This window comes from Grus americana, chromosome 11 (assembly GCF_028858705.1).
Source record: "Grus americana isolate bGruAme1 chromosome 11, bGruAme1.mat, whole genome shotgun sequence".
Lineage (NCBI taxonomy): Eukaryota > Metazoa > Chordata > Aves > Gruiformes > Gruidae > Grus > Grus americana.
This window is the reverse complement of record NC_072862.1, coordinates 23758981-23779545: the sequence shown is the minus strand read 5'-3', so window position 1 is coordinate 23779545 and position 20565 is coordinate 23758981. Positions and strand designations below refer to the sequence as shown.

At 38.1% G+C, this 20565-nt stretch overlaps 1 protein-coding gene across 4 annotated transcripts in view; it reads left to right on the top strand.

Moving 5' to 3' along the window:
- FAM120A (family with sequence similarity 120A) overlaps positions 1-20565 on the top strand; it is a 54146-nt gene that overhangs the window by 18513 nt on the left and 15068 nt on the right. For all 4 annotated transcript variants that reach the window (XR_008578808.1, XM_054838150.1, XM_054838149.1 and 1 more), the window contains exons 4-12: positions 2487-2615; positions 3094-3190; positions 4300-4400; positions 4673-4956; positions 6358-6445; positions 9675-9899; positions 12382-12556; positions 17797-18046; positions 19341-19455. Coding sequence is in view for 3 of the 4 variants with exons in the window: in XM_054838150.1 (XP_054694125.1) it covers positions 2487-2615; positions 3094-3190; positions 4300-4400; positions 4673-4956; positions 6358-6445; positions 9675-9899; positions 12382-12556; positions 17797-18046; positions 19341-19455 (1464 nt within the window). In the remaining variant the exon portion in view is untranslated. The remainder of the gene's footprint in view (positions 1-2486; positions 2616-3093; positions 3191-4299; positions 4401-4672; positions 4957-6357; positions 6446-9674; positions 9900-12381; positions 12557-17796; positions 18047-19340; positions 19456-20565) is intronic.

The following is a 20565-nucleotide window of genomic DNA, read 5'->3' as shown; positions in this document are numbered from 1 at the left end:
ATCTGACATGACACAGCCATGTTATGATTCAGCCGCTTCAGAGATGTGTAATTGTTACACATACAAATAAGATGGTAGGTGTTCATAAAATGACTTAGGTTACCAGTGAGAAGAAAAACTATTGCTTCTGCTTGCAGATTGGGTGCAAAACTATAAAGTATTTGTGACTGTATTTGTGACAAGCGAATGTGATCTATAGTTGGTATTGTTGTGTATGTTCAGAATGCACACTAGTGAAAATTTAGAATTTACTGTCTGAGAGGGAAATAATTACTGTGCCACTGACCACACTGAACAGAACTGTTCTTAATTTAGGCTCATAAAATATGGAGCTCATCTGTGGTAGAGAATGACCAGGTATAGAGTGACTATCCTGACATTTGTAAAAAGTAGACATTTAGAGAAGGAAATTAATACAAATGGGAATTTTGGCAACAGTTCCGTGATCTAATTATGAAGAAGGCAGTCTAAGAAATTGTATAATAAATGGATCGGATAAGGGCAGGAAAGAAAATGCATATGGTAGACTCCGTATGAAGTAAAAGGGGGTTGTGGTACAGATGTTAAAGCTGCAAAGATAAAACTAATGAAGTATTAACCAGGATTTTGCATAAACATTTCTGACAAGGCTGAATTGCAGTATTTTCTAGTAAAGTGTGATACCTCTGTGTAGAATGCAAGCATACAGATTTTTCACGTTTTCTTCTATCTTAAAAAATAGAACTGTTAATAATGATCTCCCAAGTCTTGAATAGCTGAATTTTGCAAATAGATTAAAATAAGTTAAAAGCAAAAACCTAGCTGTCCCCCGTAGGCAGGGACAGAGTGCTCCAGAATTGTATAGAGATCCAGCCAGAATTTTTAGAAATTCCTCAGGCATCCTCTAAAATTCAGGACACGTAGTTAGAGACCTCTTTCTGCCCCTCCGAGCATGCGTGTTGTGCAGCACAGAGGGAAAGTGACAGAAGCTGCCGACGGTTGAGTAGTTCTTCAGACCCAGCTAGCAGCGCCGCTCACTGCTTTGAATTTCGCTATGGTCCATAACAGTTGCTTCACCTGAAGTTCCTACAGGATCGCGCAGCACATGTAAGAGCAGTAGTTCCCATAATCACATGCTGAATAATCCTCACTTTATTTTCAGGAGGAGCCTATTGAGAGTGTTGAGATGGAAGTCCAGGGTTTCCAGGGCTATCCAGTTCCCCTCCTTTCTCCATGTGAACATGAGAAGGGATCAGGCCAAAGAACTGGGTCTAGAAGTTCCTGGTACAGCACATCCATCTGCAGCAGCCAGTCACAGAGCTGCGGGAGCTTTGTCTGTAGGGGCTTTGGACGTCATCCTACACAGTTCTGCCAGCCCTTTCTTCTTAGTACAGAGAGGGGTCTTTTGCTACCGAGTCCAAAGTGGTTCTTACCTTTCCAAACTCATGGAGTCAGTGACCAGTGAATCAATGGGAATTCATCATTTCCCTAACATTTTGAGTTGACCATACCGTGGACTCTGATTTATAGACAAATCTATGGTCTGTATGGGCTCAGGTCATGAACTCGAGGGAAATTTTTCGCATGCATTTAAGTGCGTTTCTTATCCATTTAAAATAGTTGGTGAATATGGGAGGTCGGACACATCTGTTATTGCATGGTGAAATATCAATTATTTTGGTGCTGGAATATTGAAACTTTGTTATCGGTGGAATTATCTTAAGAATTTCCTCTGTGTCTGCAAAAAGAGTAACCAGCACTATAACCGTGTTGATATTGAAATGCTTGAAAGAGAAAGTCACTACGCTCATGTAATAGCAACAGGAGAAATCCATACATCATTCTTTGCTGATGTATAATATAAAAGAAAAATAATTTGTTGCCTGAAATGTTATATATAACGTGAAGCTGTATGAGTGTATTCTACCAGATAATGAAATACATAAAATTTGAAAACACTAATTATTAAACTATGTAATCTTCAAATAATGATTTTTAGACCAATTTTTGTAGAATTTTGAAAATTAGTTTCTTTGAGATACTTCTTTTCTCCATTTGTTTTTCAGTTCCAATACCACTTTACATTTAGAATATAAACTGATGTCAAAATAAAATATTTTCTGATACACACACACATATATATGGATGTATCCTTATTAGAGAAAGCATTTTGCACTAGAGGAAATGTCCAACTAGAAAGCAGTAAAATGTTTAGCATTGTTGACCTTGTTTGTTGTTGGAGCTGATATTTAACCAGCAAATATTTACATAGAGGTGAGGTTTCACATATATATAAATATACTGTAGATGAAAAACATATGAATCATTGTTTAAGGTGAAGTCTTAAAAACAAGGTGGAAGGCCCAAAAATATTTAGATACTAAATCTGGCAACATGGAATTTACTGAGTATGTTATCAATAAATAAAGAGTTTGATTCTCTTGTGTAACTGAAGTGTCTTGGGCTGCCCTGTTATTTCATACTGGCATGTGTGTTTGTTTGCGTAGGTACGTGCTCACCAGTTAGTTTTACCACCTTGTGACGTAGTGATCAAAGCCGTAGCTGACTACGTCCGTAATATTCAGGACACCACTGATTTGGATGCCATAGCAAAAGATGTTTTTCAACATTCACAGGTAAAGTATAAAGCAAAATAGCGGTTTGGGTTGGTTTTTTTTTTAAACCAATTGTGCTATATGTTTGTGTCGAAGAATTGCATTCGATAAAAATAGTGTTTCGCATCGGTTGATAATAGGAATTCATTGGTATCTGCAGTGTCTTAGATACCCTAATTTCACTTTCCACACTTTGCAAAGGTAAAAATAATGCCTTTACACTCTGTGCTTTAAAGTTAAATTCTTGATAACCAGGGGGGTTTTGTAGTCTGGCAGTGTCATTAAGAATCAGTGGTACCTGAAGATAGTATTTTCAGGCCTTATCCTTACGTGGGTTGACATCGTATTTATTGTGCTGGAGTAGTGCTATAGTCCTCAAGAGTCCATAGACGTTATTAGTGTATGGGATATGATATACGTTAACTGCTCTGCAGTACGGTGCTGACCTACAGATGACATGCCTGGATTTGCTCCTGACAGATCGTTTTTTTTATTTTAGTCTAGAACAGATGACAAAGTCACTCGATTTAAGAGAGCAGTTGCTTATTACTCGGCAACTAATAAACCTATGCCATTTCATCCACCACATTACCTAGGTAAGTAATTAAGGAAATAAGGCTTTTCATTTTTAACTAAAACCTGGTATAACCCTAAATCAGAAATAGTGTTGTTAGCAGGATCTCATAAAAACGTTTACATTCTCTGGCAATTTTCATTGACCCTTAAACACGAGGTTGCAAAAGAATATTTTCATAGGATACGTGCAGAGGTTGTGTTCTTTCCCCAAAAAGAGAACCACCACCTGGACTGATTTTTCTCTGAGCTGTTGCTGCATTGGTTCTAGCATTAGGGGACTTGAGAGTATGGTGCTGTAATCAACTGAAATCTGGTGACCAGTTCCAATCATGAAGACAGTGTCTATTTCTATTCCATAAAATATATTTCCTCTTTCTCATTGGACTTACCTGACATGTTCTAGAATTCTCTTTATAGTCTTTGAGTTTTTGATGTCATAACATACCTGCTTAAATTGCAGCCACAAATTGTTGTGGCATCACAGGTTATTCTCAAGGCTTACAAATTAACTGTACAATCACAGGGTTTACTACATATATGTCATTCTTAACACAAAAACATAATTTGAGCTGAAATTTTCCAAAGATTTTCAGTTACCACACTGATACATTAATATAGATTTTTCCCTTCTCTCTTTTTTTTGGAGGTGAGGTGTCTTTATTTACATCCAAAGACCTGCATTAAAGGGCATTAAGGCTTCTCTAGGTCAAATATTCAAATGATAGTAAGTGCCAGCATTATGTGTGTGTGGGACATTGGTTTTGCTGGCTTCTTCATTATGACATCTCTTGGGCTTTTTTCCTTTTAAGCTTCCTTTGATTCCCAGGTAGACTAGAAATGTGCCGTAATGAGAGATACAAAGAACTGAGGGAAGGTGAGACAAGTAAAAGAAACTTCACAAGCTACAAAGTATTTTTATTAAAAGGCAAAAATGAATAATACTGACTTAAAAGCATACTAGAAAACAGTAATGCTGACAGAACAAGAATAAATGAACCATAGAAGCAAAAGGATAAAAAGGGTGACGTTTGTGTCAAATAGTGAGTGTTTTCACGAGTATTTTTTTCTTGGGTTTTTTTTGTTTGATTTTTTTTTTCTTGTCTTTTTTCCCTCCCCATTTGCAATACAGCAGCCAGACCAAATCAGTTTGGTATGCCTGGGATAGTGCCACCATATGTTCCTTCTCAGATGCTTAACATTCCACAGACCTCACTACAAGCAAAACCTGTGGTAAGTATAGCCCTCTGCCCTTCTCCTTGGGAGGAACCCACTGTCCTCATCAAATTCAAATCTAGGTGGGAAAGGTATATCTAACTCTTTGAGCTTGGGCGTTCGCTGCTTAATGCTGGAACTACAGTGATGCCACAGACTCCAGTAGAACAATTTTTGTGGATGTCCAAGATAGCTGAGATTTAATGTGTACGTTTGGAAAATGCCACTTGATTAGCTAGAGTCTTTTGTTTTGAAAGAAAAGCCTTTTTGTTCACTTCACTTTCTTTCAGGCCCAGCAGATGTCCAATCAGGGTGGGGCCCAAGGTCAGGGTCCATACCCATACAGTCTCTCTGAGCCAGCCATCACCTTGGAAACAGGTGGAAAAAGTCTTTCTGAGCAGAACAACTACAGTAACATTCCTCACGAAGGAAAACATACACCATTGTATGAACGATCTTCTCCAATAAATCCAGCTCAGAGTGGGAGCCCTAATCATGTGGATTCAACCTATTTTCCTGCCTCTTCTACATCTTCGTCCTCTGACAATGATGAAGGCAATGGAGGTGCAGTGAAGTAAGTTTTTCATGAGGATGTTTTCTTACTTGGCTTCTGTTAAAATAAATTTATTTTCAAAATCGTTCACCAGTACCCTGAAAGTAAGGAATCTGCATATTAGTGATATGATAGGCCTTCAGAAAATAGTTTTAGGTCACTGTGACTGCAAACACAGCCATTGTTTACTGTAGTTGCCCTGTTCCTTAACAAGCAGAAATCCAAACCCAAATAATGTTGGGTGTTTTTCCACCTCTGCCCTTATGTTTTATTGAAAGAAGGACAAAGTGAGATTTTGGTAAATGTCATAAAGCCTTCAAGTTCCTTACTTTGTATAGAAGAAATATTCCTACTTCACAGTATAATTCATTAACATTTCAGTAGCTAAAAACTATGAAACTTCACTGAATTTGTAGTGGTTACGCTTCTCAAATCTTGAGATGATGTGGCTTTGCAAAGAAACCTGGTGTGAGTGTCCGAAATGCACCAGTTAGGACAGCGACTTAAGAGCCCTCATTGACAGGCTCCGTGTGGAACAAAGCAGCAGTGAAATTGGTTTCGCTCTCTTCTGCTCATGTGCCTTGTTTGCTGCAGAAGTATTGCTGACTTCCACTAGATCATATGTCTGTCCTTGGCAGTAAAGTTGTGCAGGCTTTCATTTAATTACTGCTCGCTGACCTACAAAAAGGAAATTTGAACAGAGGCAGTTTGTGTTTATCTTGTTAGGTGTAGTGGCTTACTGTGTGAGAATCAAAGCCCGGGGTTTTTGCAGGGCTCTGATTGCCTCAAAAAGTTTGGGGTTGTGGGTAATAGCGTAAGCATGTTACTGCTTGGTACTAAAGTCTGAATGTGTCTGCAGTTACGCACAATGGCTTGGACTTGGGTTTTTTGATGCAGTCTGTCAACTTTAAATATTATCATGTGTTTTGCTTAGTAAATCAAGTAAGTTTGCATGGCTTCCGTGCAGTGTAGCACCGGAAATGTACCTGCTTTAGAAAAAACAGTATTTTTCAGCATTTTTGATAGTGTTGCCTCATGCATTTTATGCAATAAATTTTGAATAAATTTAGAAACTGAAATCTAGACAGTGTCATTTATATCACAGTTTGTAGAAACAGTCTTCTAATTGAGGGAAATTACTTGGCATAGTGACAAATATTTAAAGTTCAATCAAGAATTTTTCCTGCATGAACATTGTAATATATGGCTTTTAAATACAATCCAAGTGTTGACGTAGTGTAAATTAATAAATATCGGTGTTAAAGTCTCTTCAGGGCTCCTACAAATTGACGTTCCTAATACATAGCATCCCTTAAAATCAGAGTCTCTGGCCCATAGTTCCAGTAACAGTCACCAAGGATTTATCCCATTGTATCTCAAACAGCGCTTTAATACGATGTGTTTCTTTATGTTGTCCTTCAGCCATGTCAGTGGGAACAAAATAGGCTGGGAAAAAACAGGAACCCAGTCAGAAAGTCAAACGCGTGGAGAGCTGGGAGACCAAACAAAGGTAATTCCTTAAGTTCCAAACATCACCATTTATTATTTTGTATTGAAGCTTCACAGCAAACTCTTGAGTAGAATTTTCAATGTTGGTCTGTAGCATTTAGTGTAAACTTCTAGGCATCAGCAGCTTTAAAGTACGGTAAGACGTTTTCCAAGGAATATTGTAGCATGTGCATAAAAATGAAAATTAAATAAGAGTGTTAGAAAATACTAGATACAAAATAGAAAGAAACCAATAAACTTGCTTACTCCTTAACTAACAATCTCATCCTTGGATGTTGCTACCCATGTTTACAGTAGTGCGTTATTTTGATTTTTTACTAAGGTGTAGCAGTGTAAGTGTCTATGGGCTCAGGGTTCATGTCTTACAACCTGCAGTGTAGTGCGAACAGCTCTGACACACATTTCAGTGTTAGCCACAGACCATTGTAGGTGTAGTAAAGCTCAGCTCAGGAGTAAAAGTCCTTTATAACCACCTGGTATGAATTTCGCATAATACATATGAAAGTAGCTCTGTGGGACCAGTTAGAATGTGTTGCTACTGAAGTAAGGATGGGAATAACTCAGCTCTTGATAAAGACTTAACATTATCCTGTTAAATTTCTTCAAGATCTAAAACCACTGTAAAATTAAGAGTATGATGGTCTGTATCCCAGATTTGAACCGTGTTTAGAAAGACCATTCAAAGTATTTGCACTTACATCTCTGCATCTTTGTGATGGAACTGTACACCAACTGTTCATTTTGTGTCAAAAAAACCAATCACGAGTTAATTACACTGCAGACAAACAGAACATTTTCCCAGTACCTTTGGCATAGAAATTCCAGTAAACTTGGGCTTTGTGCTTAAAATATCAAGCTGATGATTTCATCCATCAGTGGTTATTATTCTTGCAGACTACACCCCGTACGATAACTGTATCTGCCTGCAGATTAGTCACCATAGGCAAATGCTAATTTGACCTATTACATTCCTCCCTTCTCTGTATTACGGGCCATGTACGAAGCCTGGCACGGCACAGCCCCATGTCCTGCCGAGGGGCAGCAGCCGGAGCTGGGCGATGGACGGGTGGGACATGCCGCACAGCGAGTCTGCCTGCATCTTCAAACATGCAGCATTAGAGCTCTACAAGCAGTCATTAAACTTTGCAATAGATGTAGGCATGCAGTGCGACTTTAATGTGTAAATGCTTGTGAGTTTTACGTGCCTTTTTTTTTTTAAATATCAAACCACTTCTTCAGCCTTCAGTAGCAGCAGAAGACAGTTGCATCTTTTGAACGTGACAGGGAGGATTATGAGTACTTTTTGTAGATTAAGCAGTTTCCTGGAGAAGTATATGTATTAATGATTAAAAAAAGGAAATATTTCCTGAAGATCTCAACTGAATGAGCTATGTGAATTTCTGAGGTAATTTAAAGTGCTGAAAATCTAGCATTGATCAGACAGGTAGCAGCAATCTTGACACTCCTTTCACACAGACTTAAATGTCAAAATTCCTTGCTTGTAGTTGTCTCACTGCATGATTATACTTGACAAAGGTACACTCATCTCATTTGGGTGGATGTATATTACTAAAGAAAAAAAAAAATTATTTTAGCTGTGGTAGTTCCTCAGCTTAGGTGTTTGACTACTGCTGAGCAGGTCCAGGAAGAACCTGGGAAACCATTGCTATCGTTTGGGGCTTTTGTCTTCTTCCCTTCATGCCCCCAGTAACGGGCAGTTCTGTAAACTTCTCTGGTCCAGTATCGCTGACTGTTAGTCATTGGGGTAGGAGAAGACAGGGACAAAAATCTTTAAACCAGTAAAGAAATATATGTGATACTGTAACACAGGTTTAATAGACCTGTGATAGCTCACGTGTTTATAAAACTATTCTGTATTAGTATATTGTGTTAGAAGTGTTCTGGTTTACAGGTTTTAACCATTTCTTCTGCATATTTTCATTTTTATAAATAAAATAAAGTCTGTATTACCACCTCTAAAATATAATCTTACAGTAACATTCTGTGTGCTTAAGATGTAATCTGAAAATAATGTTGACCCTTTGATATTTTGCTAGAGCATGTTTTTACTAACACATGCCTTCCTGTAGAAGGGGTTTGGAGGTTGGGGATTTTTTTGGTTTTTACATGCAGGTTTGTATTTTTCATAAGAGCCTGAAGTGAACCAGCTCAGCTTGTTTGGGCCTATTTTTTATGTTACTTGCTCTGTGAGATTTCATGACTTTGGCCATTTCTGTTTCAGCTTTGCTTTTAAGGTCTTATGAAGCATGTGAAATTTTCTACACAAATTATGAAAATCCTCATGCGTCATGTATCACCAAGTGAACAAACTAAATTTCTGTCTCAAAAGTTTTTAATATTACTATAACAGTTTATAGGCACGAATATAGTATGAATTCTTAAGCTAAAACCAGCTTTCAGTTTTGAAGACAAGGGGTTTTAGGAATGAACTCTAATTTTTCTGGTAGTATCTATGAGAGATACAACATAAATGCTTACAAAAGGCTTATTCACCAAGAGGTTTACAGTATATTTTTATGCGTCATGTTTTTCCTATGAATTTGCGAACTACATTTCTAGAAATGGAGTAAAATGCCACTTCAATCTTGCAGTCATAAAATGTTGCCATTTTCTCTTACAATCGTCTTCTCAGAGAAAAGAATTTTATGTTTAAAGACAACCTGACAAAACATTTACAAGGCTTTTGAGTTCAGACAGTATATATTTTAAATGTCTTTACATTGAACTATGTAGTTTTTCCTGCTTTGTTTAGAAATGCAAACTGAGAAGGGATGTGTTAGTGGAAGTCTGGGTAAATTTACAGACTTTGTGACTGTCAGTTAACCCATGTAGTTGGTAATATCTTGGAAATTCTTAGTGAAGAGGTCATTCACATTTTATTGAGAGGTCATCAGTCCCCCTTCTGTATTGTGCAATTAAAAATTAGAGAAAATAATAATTTCTGTGCTGTTAATAAGTTAAAGTTTTACCATGATATTTATTTTTTCAGTAATTTGCTTCTGCTAGCAAACAATGGCTGAAAGTTTACATTTTCTGAACAGCTTTCAGCTGGCTTTGGATAATGTATTCCACATACTGATACAACACGATGTGAAGATTTACTGTTTTTATTGTGGGTGAAGAAGGAAATGTGCCGTTTCTCTTGGCTGATCTCCTGGTATGCATCCGTACACATTGAAAAGCACTTTATTTTGTGTGTTCTGTTACAGGCAGAAGGTTCCTCTAGTGCTTCTTCAGGAAGTCAGGCAGCTGATGTCAAAGGGAATCAAACCAGTAATCCACAAATCCCATGCCTGTTGTCAATGCCCACAAGAAACCACATGGATATTACTACCCCTCCATTACCTCCCGTAGCACCTGAAGTATTAAGAGTGGCAGAACACAGGCACAAGAAGGGGTTAATGTATCCCTACATCTTTCATGTCCTAACCAAGGTATGATGTTTAAAAATTACATACTGTGAAGTAATGATTCTATAAAGATAATTGCATTTACATTTCTGCCTAAAGAGTATCATAGATGTACATCCTTTTTAATGCTTTGAGTTTTGGTCCATTTTTAGTGCTTCTAACAGTTTTCCCCCCCCGTTTTCTAACCACTGATCTGGTCTGGTACATTGTTCCAATAAATATGAGATGACTGCAATTAGAAGCATTTACTTACGAAATTAATCATTTTTCCTGAATATATGTAGATACTTTTCTATCTCTACACATGTGTGTATATGTCTGTGTATATGTGTGTACATATACATGTGTGTATTTTTACATAAAAGAGTGCATTTCCATCTAAAAACTCCTGTGTATGTGCTTCGGTGTCTGTGGCCAAGTCTTTTCTATTTTCAGTGTTCAAAAATACTTAGATTGTTTTCCCTCACAATTTGATCCCTCCCATCCCTGGTAGCTAGCTGCAGTAGAAACATAGCAGCTATAAGAAAACCCTTTTGTATAATCCTAAAATGTAATTATAGATGAACTCGATGATATTCTGAATTTTTGTTTAATTTAGGTTGGTAGAGCATTTCTGATCGGGTTTGTTTCTTGTTTGGTTGGTTGTTTTTTTGGTTTGGCTATTTTATATGCTAGCCTTCAGATTCCAGGTAAGCTGCGAGCATTTTCACACAGCCTAGGACTCTTTGTCTGCTCAGTGTGTCCAGTAAAAAAATCTGCCTGACTGGCCACATGAGGACACCTTGGAAAGCAACAGGAGAGCTTTGTACAGAAATAGGGGCAGTGATACCATGCTTCCGTGTGTCTGGAAGCTGCTGGAGTCTGCTCCGTGTGGAACCAGGAGGCAGCCAGGCAGTGGTGTTCCTGCCGAACTCTTGATCTAGTCTCAGAAGACATAAGTTCATTGTTCCTTCTAAGTGCAAACAGATGAGTCCCAGAACAAGACAACTTTAGTCTTCTTCCCCTTTCGTGTTCAAAATGCTTTGTACTGGTTCTCCTACATCAAGCCCATTCAGTGTACGTATTTGTACAGCATCTAGCAATTCCTCTTCCACATTCCTCTTAACTTGTATTCATCTTCAGAGTCCACTTCAGGACAATAAGGGCCATAGGTGGGATCTGAAATCCATCAAAAGAGAAGTTTCTGCACCAAGGTTGAGCTTTGGATTTCCCATTTCCCCTGTGTTTGTTTTGCACCATAGCTGGTATTCTGTCATGTTCTTGCACTTCCCTTCTTTATCAGAGAAAAGTGGGGAAGAATCAAAAGGCATATGAAGACCGTTGATGCCAGTTATGTTTCATACTTGGCATAGCCAAATATTCTTAGTACATTTAAATACTACTTGATATTTAATATATCTCACAATGGGAAGAAACAAATTAAATGCCTGCAATTGAGAAAGCCACTCCTGACAGAGGAAGAAAGTCAAACTAGAGATGGCTACATCAAAACTGTATCAGTACTACTTTAGACTGTTTTTCTTTCCCCACTATCTGGAATGCTTTCAAACGAGTATGCCCAGGGAACCTAAAGTATGCCATGGATACACTGACAGATATCTTGTTGTATAATTAGGGGATTCTTCAGAAATTGGCACACAGAGGTGTTCCAGGTTATGTTGCTGTTACATATAGAGACCTTTCAGATGTACCTTACACCTGAAGTAGTGTTGTCCAAGTTAAACCTGACAATATCCTAATGTAATCACTCCAGTATGTCACCTACAGTATTCATTACTGGGACAGTTTAAATCCTTTTTTAAGTGAAAGCAGAACGGAGCGCTTGCCTGTCAGCATTGAAAATAAAGGCTGGTATTCAATACAGCAAAGTCAGTTGTTTTCCAAGAAAGTCTTAATGTGGTCAGATGTGCAGACACAGAAAAGATAGAATATTGCTGCTGTTTTGAGAGAGAACGTTGGAAGGTTCTTTCATGCTTTTTTCTGACAAAGTATAAAATGCTAAAGCTTTATTTATATACATTCAAAACCAACCTTACTTCTGTAATTCCCACTTACGATTTTTTGACCAGGTCTTCTCATAAAGTTGTTTTTTACAGTGAGTCCCCAATACTGCTTTAAATCCTTGCACCAAAAAGTCAGACAGCTGTTTTTAGACAGCATGAATATGTTTTAAAAGAACTGTCTGAAATGTAGATCAGCCTCAAATGTGCTTTGACTGTCTATAAGCACATTACTGTATCTTCGTGTACTAGTTCACCGTTTAAAGGATCCATATTTGAAGATGAATATTTAGATAATCTTCACCTGCAGATAGTTCAAAGAAAGTAGGTAGGCTAATCCTCCTCTGGTGTTACCTTCCCATACAGAAGATCCACATTAGTGCTGAATCACATTTTTCTTGACTAGATGAGATTTATAGTAGAGCTGGATTGAGTTACCGTGCATATCTAAATACTTTCTGTTCGCTATAACATGTCATATTTTTCTTCTTTCTTTCATACAAAAGGGTGAAATCAAAATTGCCGTTTCTATAGAAGATGAAGCCAACAAAGACCTGCCTCCTGCTGCTCTCCTTTATAGGCCAGTTCGTCAGTATGTTTACGGAGTCCTATTTAGTTTGGCAGAAAGCAGAAAGAAAACCGAAAGACTTGCTTTTAGAAAGAACAGACTTCCACCAGAATGTATGTACTGTAGAATCCATTCTTTATTTCTCTTCCCTTTGCAATGTTTCCATATCCATTTGTACCATGATTTGAGTGAGAACAGTTACTAAGATTTCATCCGTGTAGTTAATGTTAGAGGAATTTATGGCTTATTTGATCCATGGGTAATAGAAAAAGAAGTTGTTAATTCGAAATGTTATTTCCTGTAGTAGTTTGAGAACTATAAATGTTACCATTTCTAAGCAAGCTCTGGGATTTGTTTGTTTTAAATGTATGCTCAAGCTGCTACCAGGCTTGCAGCAGGTAATGTCAATTTGTGATGTATTTTTCAAAGCATTTGGCAGAAACCAATTATGGGAAACGTCTATTCTGTGCACATGCCTACAAATTTGCATACTTTTTTTCAAAAAAGAGAGATGCACGCGTTAGCTTACTCTGTCTTCCCAAATGTACAATTAAATGTACTTCAGTGAAATTTGCAAGTCTTTAATATCTTTCAGGTATTGGCATATAAAAACTTGGTTTAAAATCCGCGGAAGTCGGGTGTGATGTAAGTAAAGGTAGAGCGGGGTGAAGACAGACTAAACTTTGGCAGACTTGTCAAAAGATCCTTTTGCTAGTTCAGAGGCATGAATGTTCATATTAATCTGGAAGTTGTCCTTTTAAGTTTTCTGCTTCCAGGAATTATTGTCATTCCAGAAAATTCAACCTCCTCATTCTAAAGTGTTTTTCTTATAATGAAATGCATACAAGGAAATGATTGAACTTTACAGTAGCATCTTATAAAGGTTAAAGGAATGCTAAAGCATTACGTGGATGGCAGCAGCAGCAGCAGAAGTATTTATATATAGGAGTCTGCTGTCACTAGACTAAATTTAAGAATCACATATTTGTATGAAAGCATCATTCACAGTCTGTCTTTGTAAAAAGATAAAAATAAGAATCAGTTGTAAACTTTATGTTCATTCCTTTTCTCTTTCCATTTTTAGTTGTGAAATGTTTTTGTACATTCATAGTGAAGACAATAATCTTCCAACAATGTTTGAAAAACTGTTTATCTTAGCCAGTTATTTTATGGGAATTAATATTGACCCTGCTTGAATAATATCTCAGCACATACTGTCACAAGCTTCTTAATTCTTTAAACTCACACAACATAGTAGTTGGTGAAGGTTATTTCAGGATTAAAATAATGAAGTTATTGGCAGTATTCATTTGTCCTCATTAGACTTCTGTCTTTAAAAGATGTACTACAACATTTGTAGTGGTGAAGTAGTTGAGTGCTGAAGGTCTGCTTCAGTTTTCAGAATGTTTTTATCTCATAAACATAGAATGTTCTCTGTAGGCTACTGGGGATACCTATGTAATCTCTTATTTTCTCTTCATTTATACTGCTTTTCAGAGGTTTATTCTCAAATGGAGGCTAAGAATGCTACTGCTGTCTTGGTTTAGTTACAGGAGCTCTGGCAAATCTTGCTGCAGGACACATGCAGCTACTGACCTACTTCTCTTTTAGGACTGACCACACTTTAAAAAAAAAAAAAAAGGGAACATCTGCCCAAAAGTTGGGTGCTTCACTGCAAAGCTCACAATGCTAGTAAAGATGGATTTGAGCTAAAATGCAAGCTCATGGTTTGAAAGGGCTGTGTTGCAGGAACACATTTATTTTGTTCCTCTCCCTTAGAAAGTAGCAAGAATTGGGCAGGCTGTGCAAGATGGAAAGAGAAAATAGTGTCTTAAGTGAGAAGAGCAGATTTCTCAGATGAATTAGTCACACTCGTTAGCCCTTGCTAACTTTTCTGAGGACCCAGGCTGTAATGAACTAGTGATGCTGATTCTCCTTCAGTGTCTTAATTTTTTTTTTGCTGCTCTCAAAAATGATTAAGTTATGAAACACAGTAACTAAGACAATTAAGAGAAAATTTAAGAATTAAGAGAATTAAGAAATTAATTTCTAAAGAAATGTATCATGTCCTTAAGACTTATGTGGAGAGTTAATGAATGTATTACTATCTAAAATCCTGTCATCTTTGTTGTACAAACCCTAACACTGCCAACATAATAATTGCATGTGAATAATTTGCAAGTATATTGCATGCAAGGGTTATAGGAGGCTATGAAAAATACATAATAACCTGACACATAAGTATTGTTACTGAATATATAGACAGCAAGGTAATGGATCTTTCATAAAATGGATGACTTCCTGTCTTTTAAATCATTATTACTTTTATGTAGTTGAAAGGCCAATAAAACCTAACCAATCTGTTGGAAGAGGTAGTGAGTGAGGTTCTTCAGTGATACTTGTCTGATAAGTAATGCCCTTGCTGTACGTGTCCCCACGTCCGCTCCCAGCGGATAGGAAAAGCTGAATCACAAGGTTCTTGACTGTGCTTTCGCTGCCGGGGGCACAGCACAGGCTGCGCTGCCCTTCCTTCTGAGGGGGTGGAAACCGAGTGCCTGGCCTGCTCTTCTTTCCCTTGTTCCGATAAAACAGACACGTAGATGAAACCATCTGCCCTCTCCACTCTGGAAAAATGCACACTCACACTTGTACAAGCTGTTGTTAACTCCTGGTTGGATCTGAAGGTTTGTTGTTTTAAGCCTAGCTGCCCTGTGATGTGCTGTTCTCCATCAAGGATGTATTCAGCCGGTGCTGTTTCTGCCAAAAGGAAAGCTGCATCTTGGGCAGTAGCCCTTTTGCAAAATCAAGCATGCTTAGCTCAAGCCGTGCTGTCGCTAAAGATGATAAGGTTAAAAATGAGGCGTGATTGATCTGCATTAGCTAGCTCATCTTCTCAAGGTATTAGGTACCTCGCGCCTCCAGTTCAGTTCAGGAAAGAAATGGAAAGAGAGCAGTGAACCCACCTGGGCTGCAGCTGGCACCAAGGGCTCTGACAGGCAGCCGGAGCGTGCGGGATGCTGGTGCTGACGACGTTAGAGCCTGTAACAGCATTTGCGTATTTATCAGGCAGGTGACCCTAATGCAGACTGATGCCGACCCTTTTTATTTGGATTGACCTTAAAGTGTCATGAGGGCAATGTTCAAAGCAGAGGTCGATATTTTGTGCAGTTGCTTAGGCTACTTTGAGTATTCAGATCTGCTGATCAGCAGCAGGAGGAAGTTTGGTATGAAAATCAGTGTAAATAGCACTGTGATGTTGTGGCCGAACACGCTCTGATCCCGAGTGTTCATTGTAGCTAACGCAGTCTTCAGGGCAGACATTGCTTGTCTCCAAGTGGAGAGTTTTCCTGAGAGGGAAACCCAAAAATTCCTCTGAGGACAGAGATCCTCAGCGTTTGAGGAAGACAGTGGTTTTGGCAGCAGATGTTTTTGTACAGACTTGGCAAAGGTGTAAGAAATGCCCTGGAGAAATAAGCGGATATGGACAAGTCCTGGATTTATCTGTTAGGCTAAATGCTACATTTGGGTGACCAGCGCTACAGTTACCGGTCCACTGATAAGAGCTGTGATTCCTCATCCCCGTCATTCCAAGGGTACTGTTTGCCAGCCTGCCGCAGTGACCTTCATATTAAACCATTCTGCAGTGGTTACCTTTCCATAACAGCTGTTATTCTGTGACATTTTGAAGCCGTGGTGGATCTCCAGTGTGGCCTCTGCAGGTAGCATGGTACTGCAGACCCTGTGTTTTGAGAGCAAACTGATGTACTTTTCCTGTGGCCTTAATCTCCTAGGGTTGCGGTCGCTGTCATCCCCAGATTAAAAGCTTTGAACATAGTAGCCTCATTGTGTTTCCTGTCTGTTTGCTGAGAGAGCTGAGAAGTTTTGGTCCAAAAACTGAGACTTAAAGCAATTAAGTCTTTGGAAGCCTTCATAAAATACAGCCTTTTATTTGTTCGTGTTTACTGTCCCAGGCCGAAACAAGAAGTGAAAGCCGGTGTGATAAACTGTGCACAAATAACGGAGTAGCTCTGCTGGCTGGTAAAGCCCATCTTCTGAAGCTTGGTGGCATATAAAAACTGGTAGCAACCAAAATAGAACATGAGTTTGTAGTGAGGCTACCAACTAAATATATCAGAATATTTATTTTCATTGCTGCATGTTATCTTTGTAAAACTTACCCTGAGCTCTATGAAACGTAGCTGTAATGCTAGAATAGTTTTATTCCAGTGTGAGAGTGCTTTGGGATGTTCTGGAGCTTCTTTTTTAATCCCAGTCATCACCTCTGCCATGGTTTGCCTGCCCCTAGCTGTAAAATTACTTGTCTGATTGCTGAAGGAGACTTTGTAGCTGTAAGGGCTGTCGTGGCACCAGGAGCACTCTCTTCTCCATCTGTAACAGAAGGATTTTGAGCAGAAAGAACAGGTCTGTGCTCCTGCAGTGAATCTCTGGGCTGTAACCTGAAGCTTCCCTAACAAGTTCCTTGAATCTTTCCACACTGCATAACTGGGCTCTGAGTTAAGAAGGGTGCAAACAAATTTTGAGCTGTGTCAAACCTGGGGTCATTCCAAGGCCAATGGTATCATTTCGCAGTCTTTCCCCCCCCCTTTTTTTTCCTTTCAACTTGTCTTCTTGTTTGGTTGCCTTCAAACATTGAAAAGGGGGGGTGATTTAGCAGCAATATAGAGTTTGAACGGTCTTTGGTTTGGTGTGGGTGAAAGGGAGCTTAGCAGACACAAAAATACTAACCTCATAATAGAACGCAGTGCAGTAAATTCAAAGGCATATGTACAGTAATGTTTTTTAAAATTTTTAAGGGGGGGGAACCCCAAACCCACCCATATTTGATATCTTATTCCATTGCAGTAGTTGAACAACTACAGACAAGTATATCAAGTTTTAAATCTGGTTTGAACAGAATCACTAGGATCAATTGTTCTTAAAAGACCACATATGGAATACATTTGTATTTATGTAATATTTTTATTTATCACTGTAGGTTTTTGATCAATGACACAGGTATTTTAGGGGAAAATCGCATTTTCAAATGATGCTCTTTGTTTTAGAAAATACGTACAGTTCCTTTATGTTGCATATTAATTTGAAAATATTAATGTAACATTCCCAGTGTACCCTTGGTTGCATGCACTTAACTTCTAAGTGATCACAATTGAAAGATGGTCCAGACAGAGTTTGAATTACCAATTTGCCAATGTAATCCAGACCGTTGGTATCTATCGCAGTCTCAAAGTGCTGCTTTTTGAATCAAAATTTCTTGCATACAAAGTTTTAAATATATGCTGCTTTTTAACTCTGATTATTTTTTTTTTTTCTTTCAACTGTTGCCATTTTGTAGTTTCACCAGTGATAATTAAAGAATGGGCTGCTTACAAAGGAAAATCTCCTCAAACCCCTGAGCTGGTGGAAGCACTTGCGTTCAGGGAATGGACCTGTCCCAATCTGAAGAAGCTGTGGCTGGGAAAAGCAGTAGAAGACAAGAACCGAAGAATGAGGGCATTTTTGGCCTGTATGAGATCAGATACACCAGCAATGCTCAATCCAACTAATGTGCCCACTCATCTTATGGTGCTCTGTTGTGTACTAAGGTCAGTGTTACCTTGAGGCAAAACAGAATGAATGAAAGGTTTCGCTGTGTACTGTGACGCATTTGACTTTGTATTAAACACCGAATATAGAAAGTATTAATTCATATTTGCAACATCACTCGGAGAAGGGGTTTGTTTCGTTTGTAGAACATCGCTGCTGTGAGTCTCTCTTCAGTCTCTGGAGGACTGAAGGGAGGAGAAGAAACATCTTGTGTTGCAGAGAGGCCACTGTAGCATTGGAATTAGTTTACCCTTACTCTGCTCTAGGCTTCAGCTTACTAAAACATAACATTTGGGTTCTCAGAGGCTGTGTTGGTGAAGTTAGAAAGAGAGAGTTCTTCAGAGAACAGCTGCATAGCAACTTACCAGGATGCAAAGTTCACGTGAATGGTGCTCTGCCTGTCATGTGTTAGATTCCCTGTCTCAGAATTGCTCATCTAGTCGAGACAATGATAAGCAACGGCTGAAGTATTAATTCTGTACTTTGGCTTTTCAAAGAGAAAGGCACAGGGTCCAAAATACTTACCTGTTCAATTTTCAGATTGAATATTGACAGAAGAATTGAGAGATGGCTTACCTTTTTGGAAAGGGGTGATTATTTCAATGCAACTAGCTTACAAATCTGGCAGAATCCAAGGTTAGCATGTCACACATGAAAAACTTTAAGCTATTTTTGAGAGTGATAAATGTAAATGTCTTCAGTTCTATTGTACTTTGTCTTGCCTTTTGACCACTAAAACTCCTTGTAAAGTAGTAAGTACACAAAAACATAGTCCAAACGTTATCTTAGAGCAGAGCTCCTCATTTCATTTGGACAGTGTGTTTCTCTCCTGTGACATGTGGCATATATAAATTGTTCATTAAGACATGATGAACATAAAATTCACCAACTAGATAATTTCTGAGTAATATTTTATCTGGAAACTATGTTCACAAAGTTCTTTTACCATTAGTCTTTTTTTTATAAAGACCATTAATCTTTCTATTATTTTATTTTGAGATGTATCAGAATCCACTTATGTTTTAAATTCTGTTTTGGCGGCTTGTCCTCCCCTTCTTCACTGGAAGCAGGATTTGCACAAGTGATTCACAGTCAGTAGCTCTTCTATACGAATTTAAAAAAATTTAAACTTCAAACTTATTTAGTGTTTGGGCCTTTTCAACTACTCAAGTCTAGACAACAAAAAAGATTTTTTTTTTTGTTGCTGCATTCTGGTGACTTCTGATCAAATGAAATATCACTCGATTTACCTGTTAAAGGAAGCTTCTGAATAATTATGGGCTTCCTCTGTAGGTATATGGTACAGTGGCCAGGCGTTCGTATACTTCGTCGCCAGGAACTTGATGCTTTTCTTGCCCAAGCGTTGTCTCCAAAGCTCTATGAACCTGACCAGCTTCAGGAACTCAAGGTAATTCTCAACTGTAACTTTCATAATTTAAGATATTTATTCCCACTTCATCCATATTGTTAACAGTACTGGGTGATGTCTGTGTGCCTGTCTCACTAAAAGCCTTGCATAATTACCTATACTTTCCAAAATATTAATCTAAGTGTTGCAAAGATTGATAATCAGTTCTGTTTCACTGGTTGGATGGATAACTAAAATCTTAAACATATTCTGTACTGCAGAACCTTTTCTCACAATTTCTCAAGTAATTGTCTCTTGAAGTTTGAAACAAACGTGCTTCCATTGAAAAGACTTAAAAAAAAAAAAAAAAAGACTTCTTCCTTGTGTAGCTGTTTTTAAATACTAACCTGGGTATTTTTTCATGATTCAGAATTCCAAAGATTTTTGCAGCTAAGTGTAGAAATAGAGAGAGACTTACATAGTCTTGAATGGAAAAATGCAGCAGCAAAGAAGGGAAGACAGTTTATTAATCCTAACAGAATTGTAGAAATAATTATTGTGAGGATTTTAAAAGTTAGGATCACAAAGTTTCTTTTTTTTTCTAATACAATAGTATTATATGAAGTAAATACTGCTAGCTAATTGATAGAGTTGTTTAGTGGTGGTATCCTTATTGTAAATACAGAATGCCTGTCAATCTGTGGAACATCGTCTTGCTCTGGGGATTTCTCCATTCAGCCTTCATATGCTCACAGTGAAATTTCCTCTTCCAGACTTTGAGCTAAAATAGACAAGATTTGGTTTTTGCTTTTACCTTGTTTGCTGTTCAAAATTTGTTCAGAACCTCCTATGAAGTTCTATGAATAAAACAGTAGAATTTAGGAATTTAGTCTTTTTTTTTTTTTTTTAAAGCAAATATTTTTCTGAGTGGAAATAATGTTAGATGCGTTTTTCTACATAATGTATCTTAAGCCAAATAGCATATTTGATAACTGGAAGCTATATTGGGAGGTATAGGGAATGCACAACTGGAAGTGATCCATCGTATCTCCTGTCTGCGTTGATGTTCAACGTAGTGAAAGAGGTGGAATGCTGATCACCTCTTCATCATGCACCCTCATGTAGAAGAAGTCATTTCAGATAGTCTTTCAGGTACTGTAGAGGTCAAGT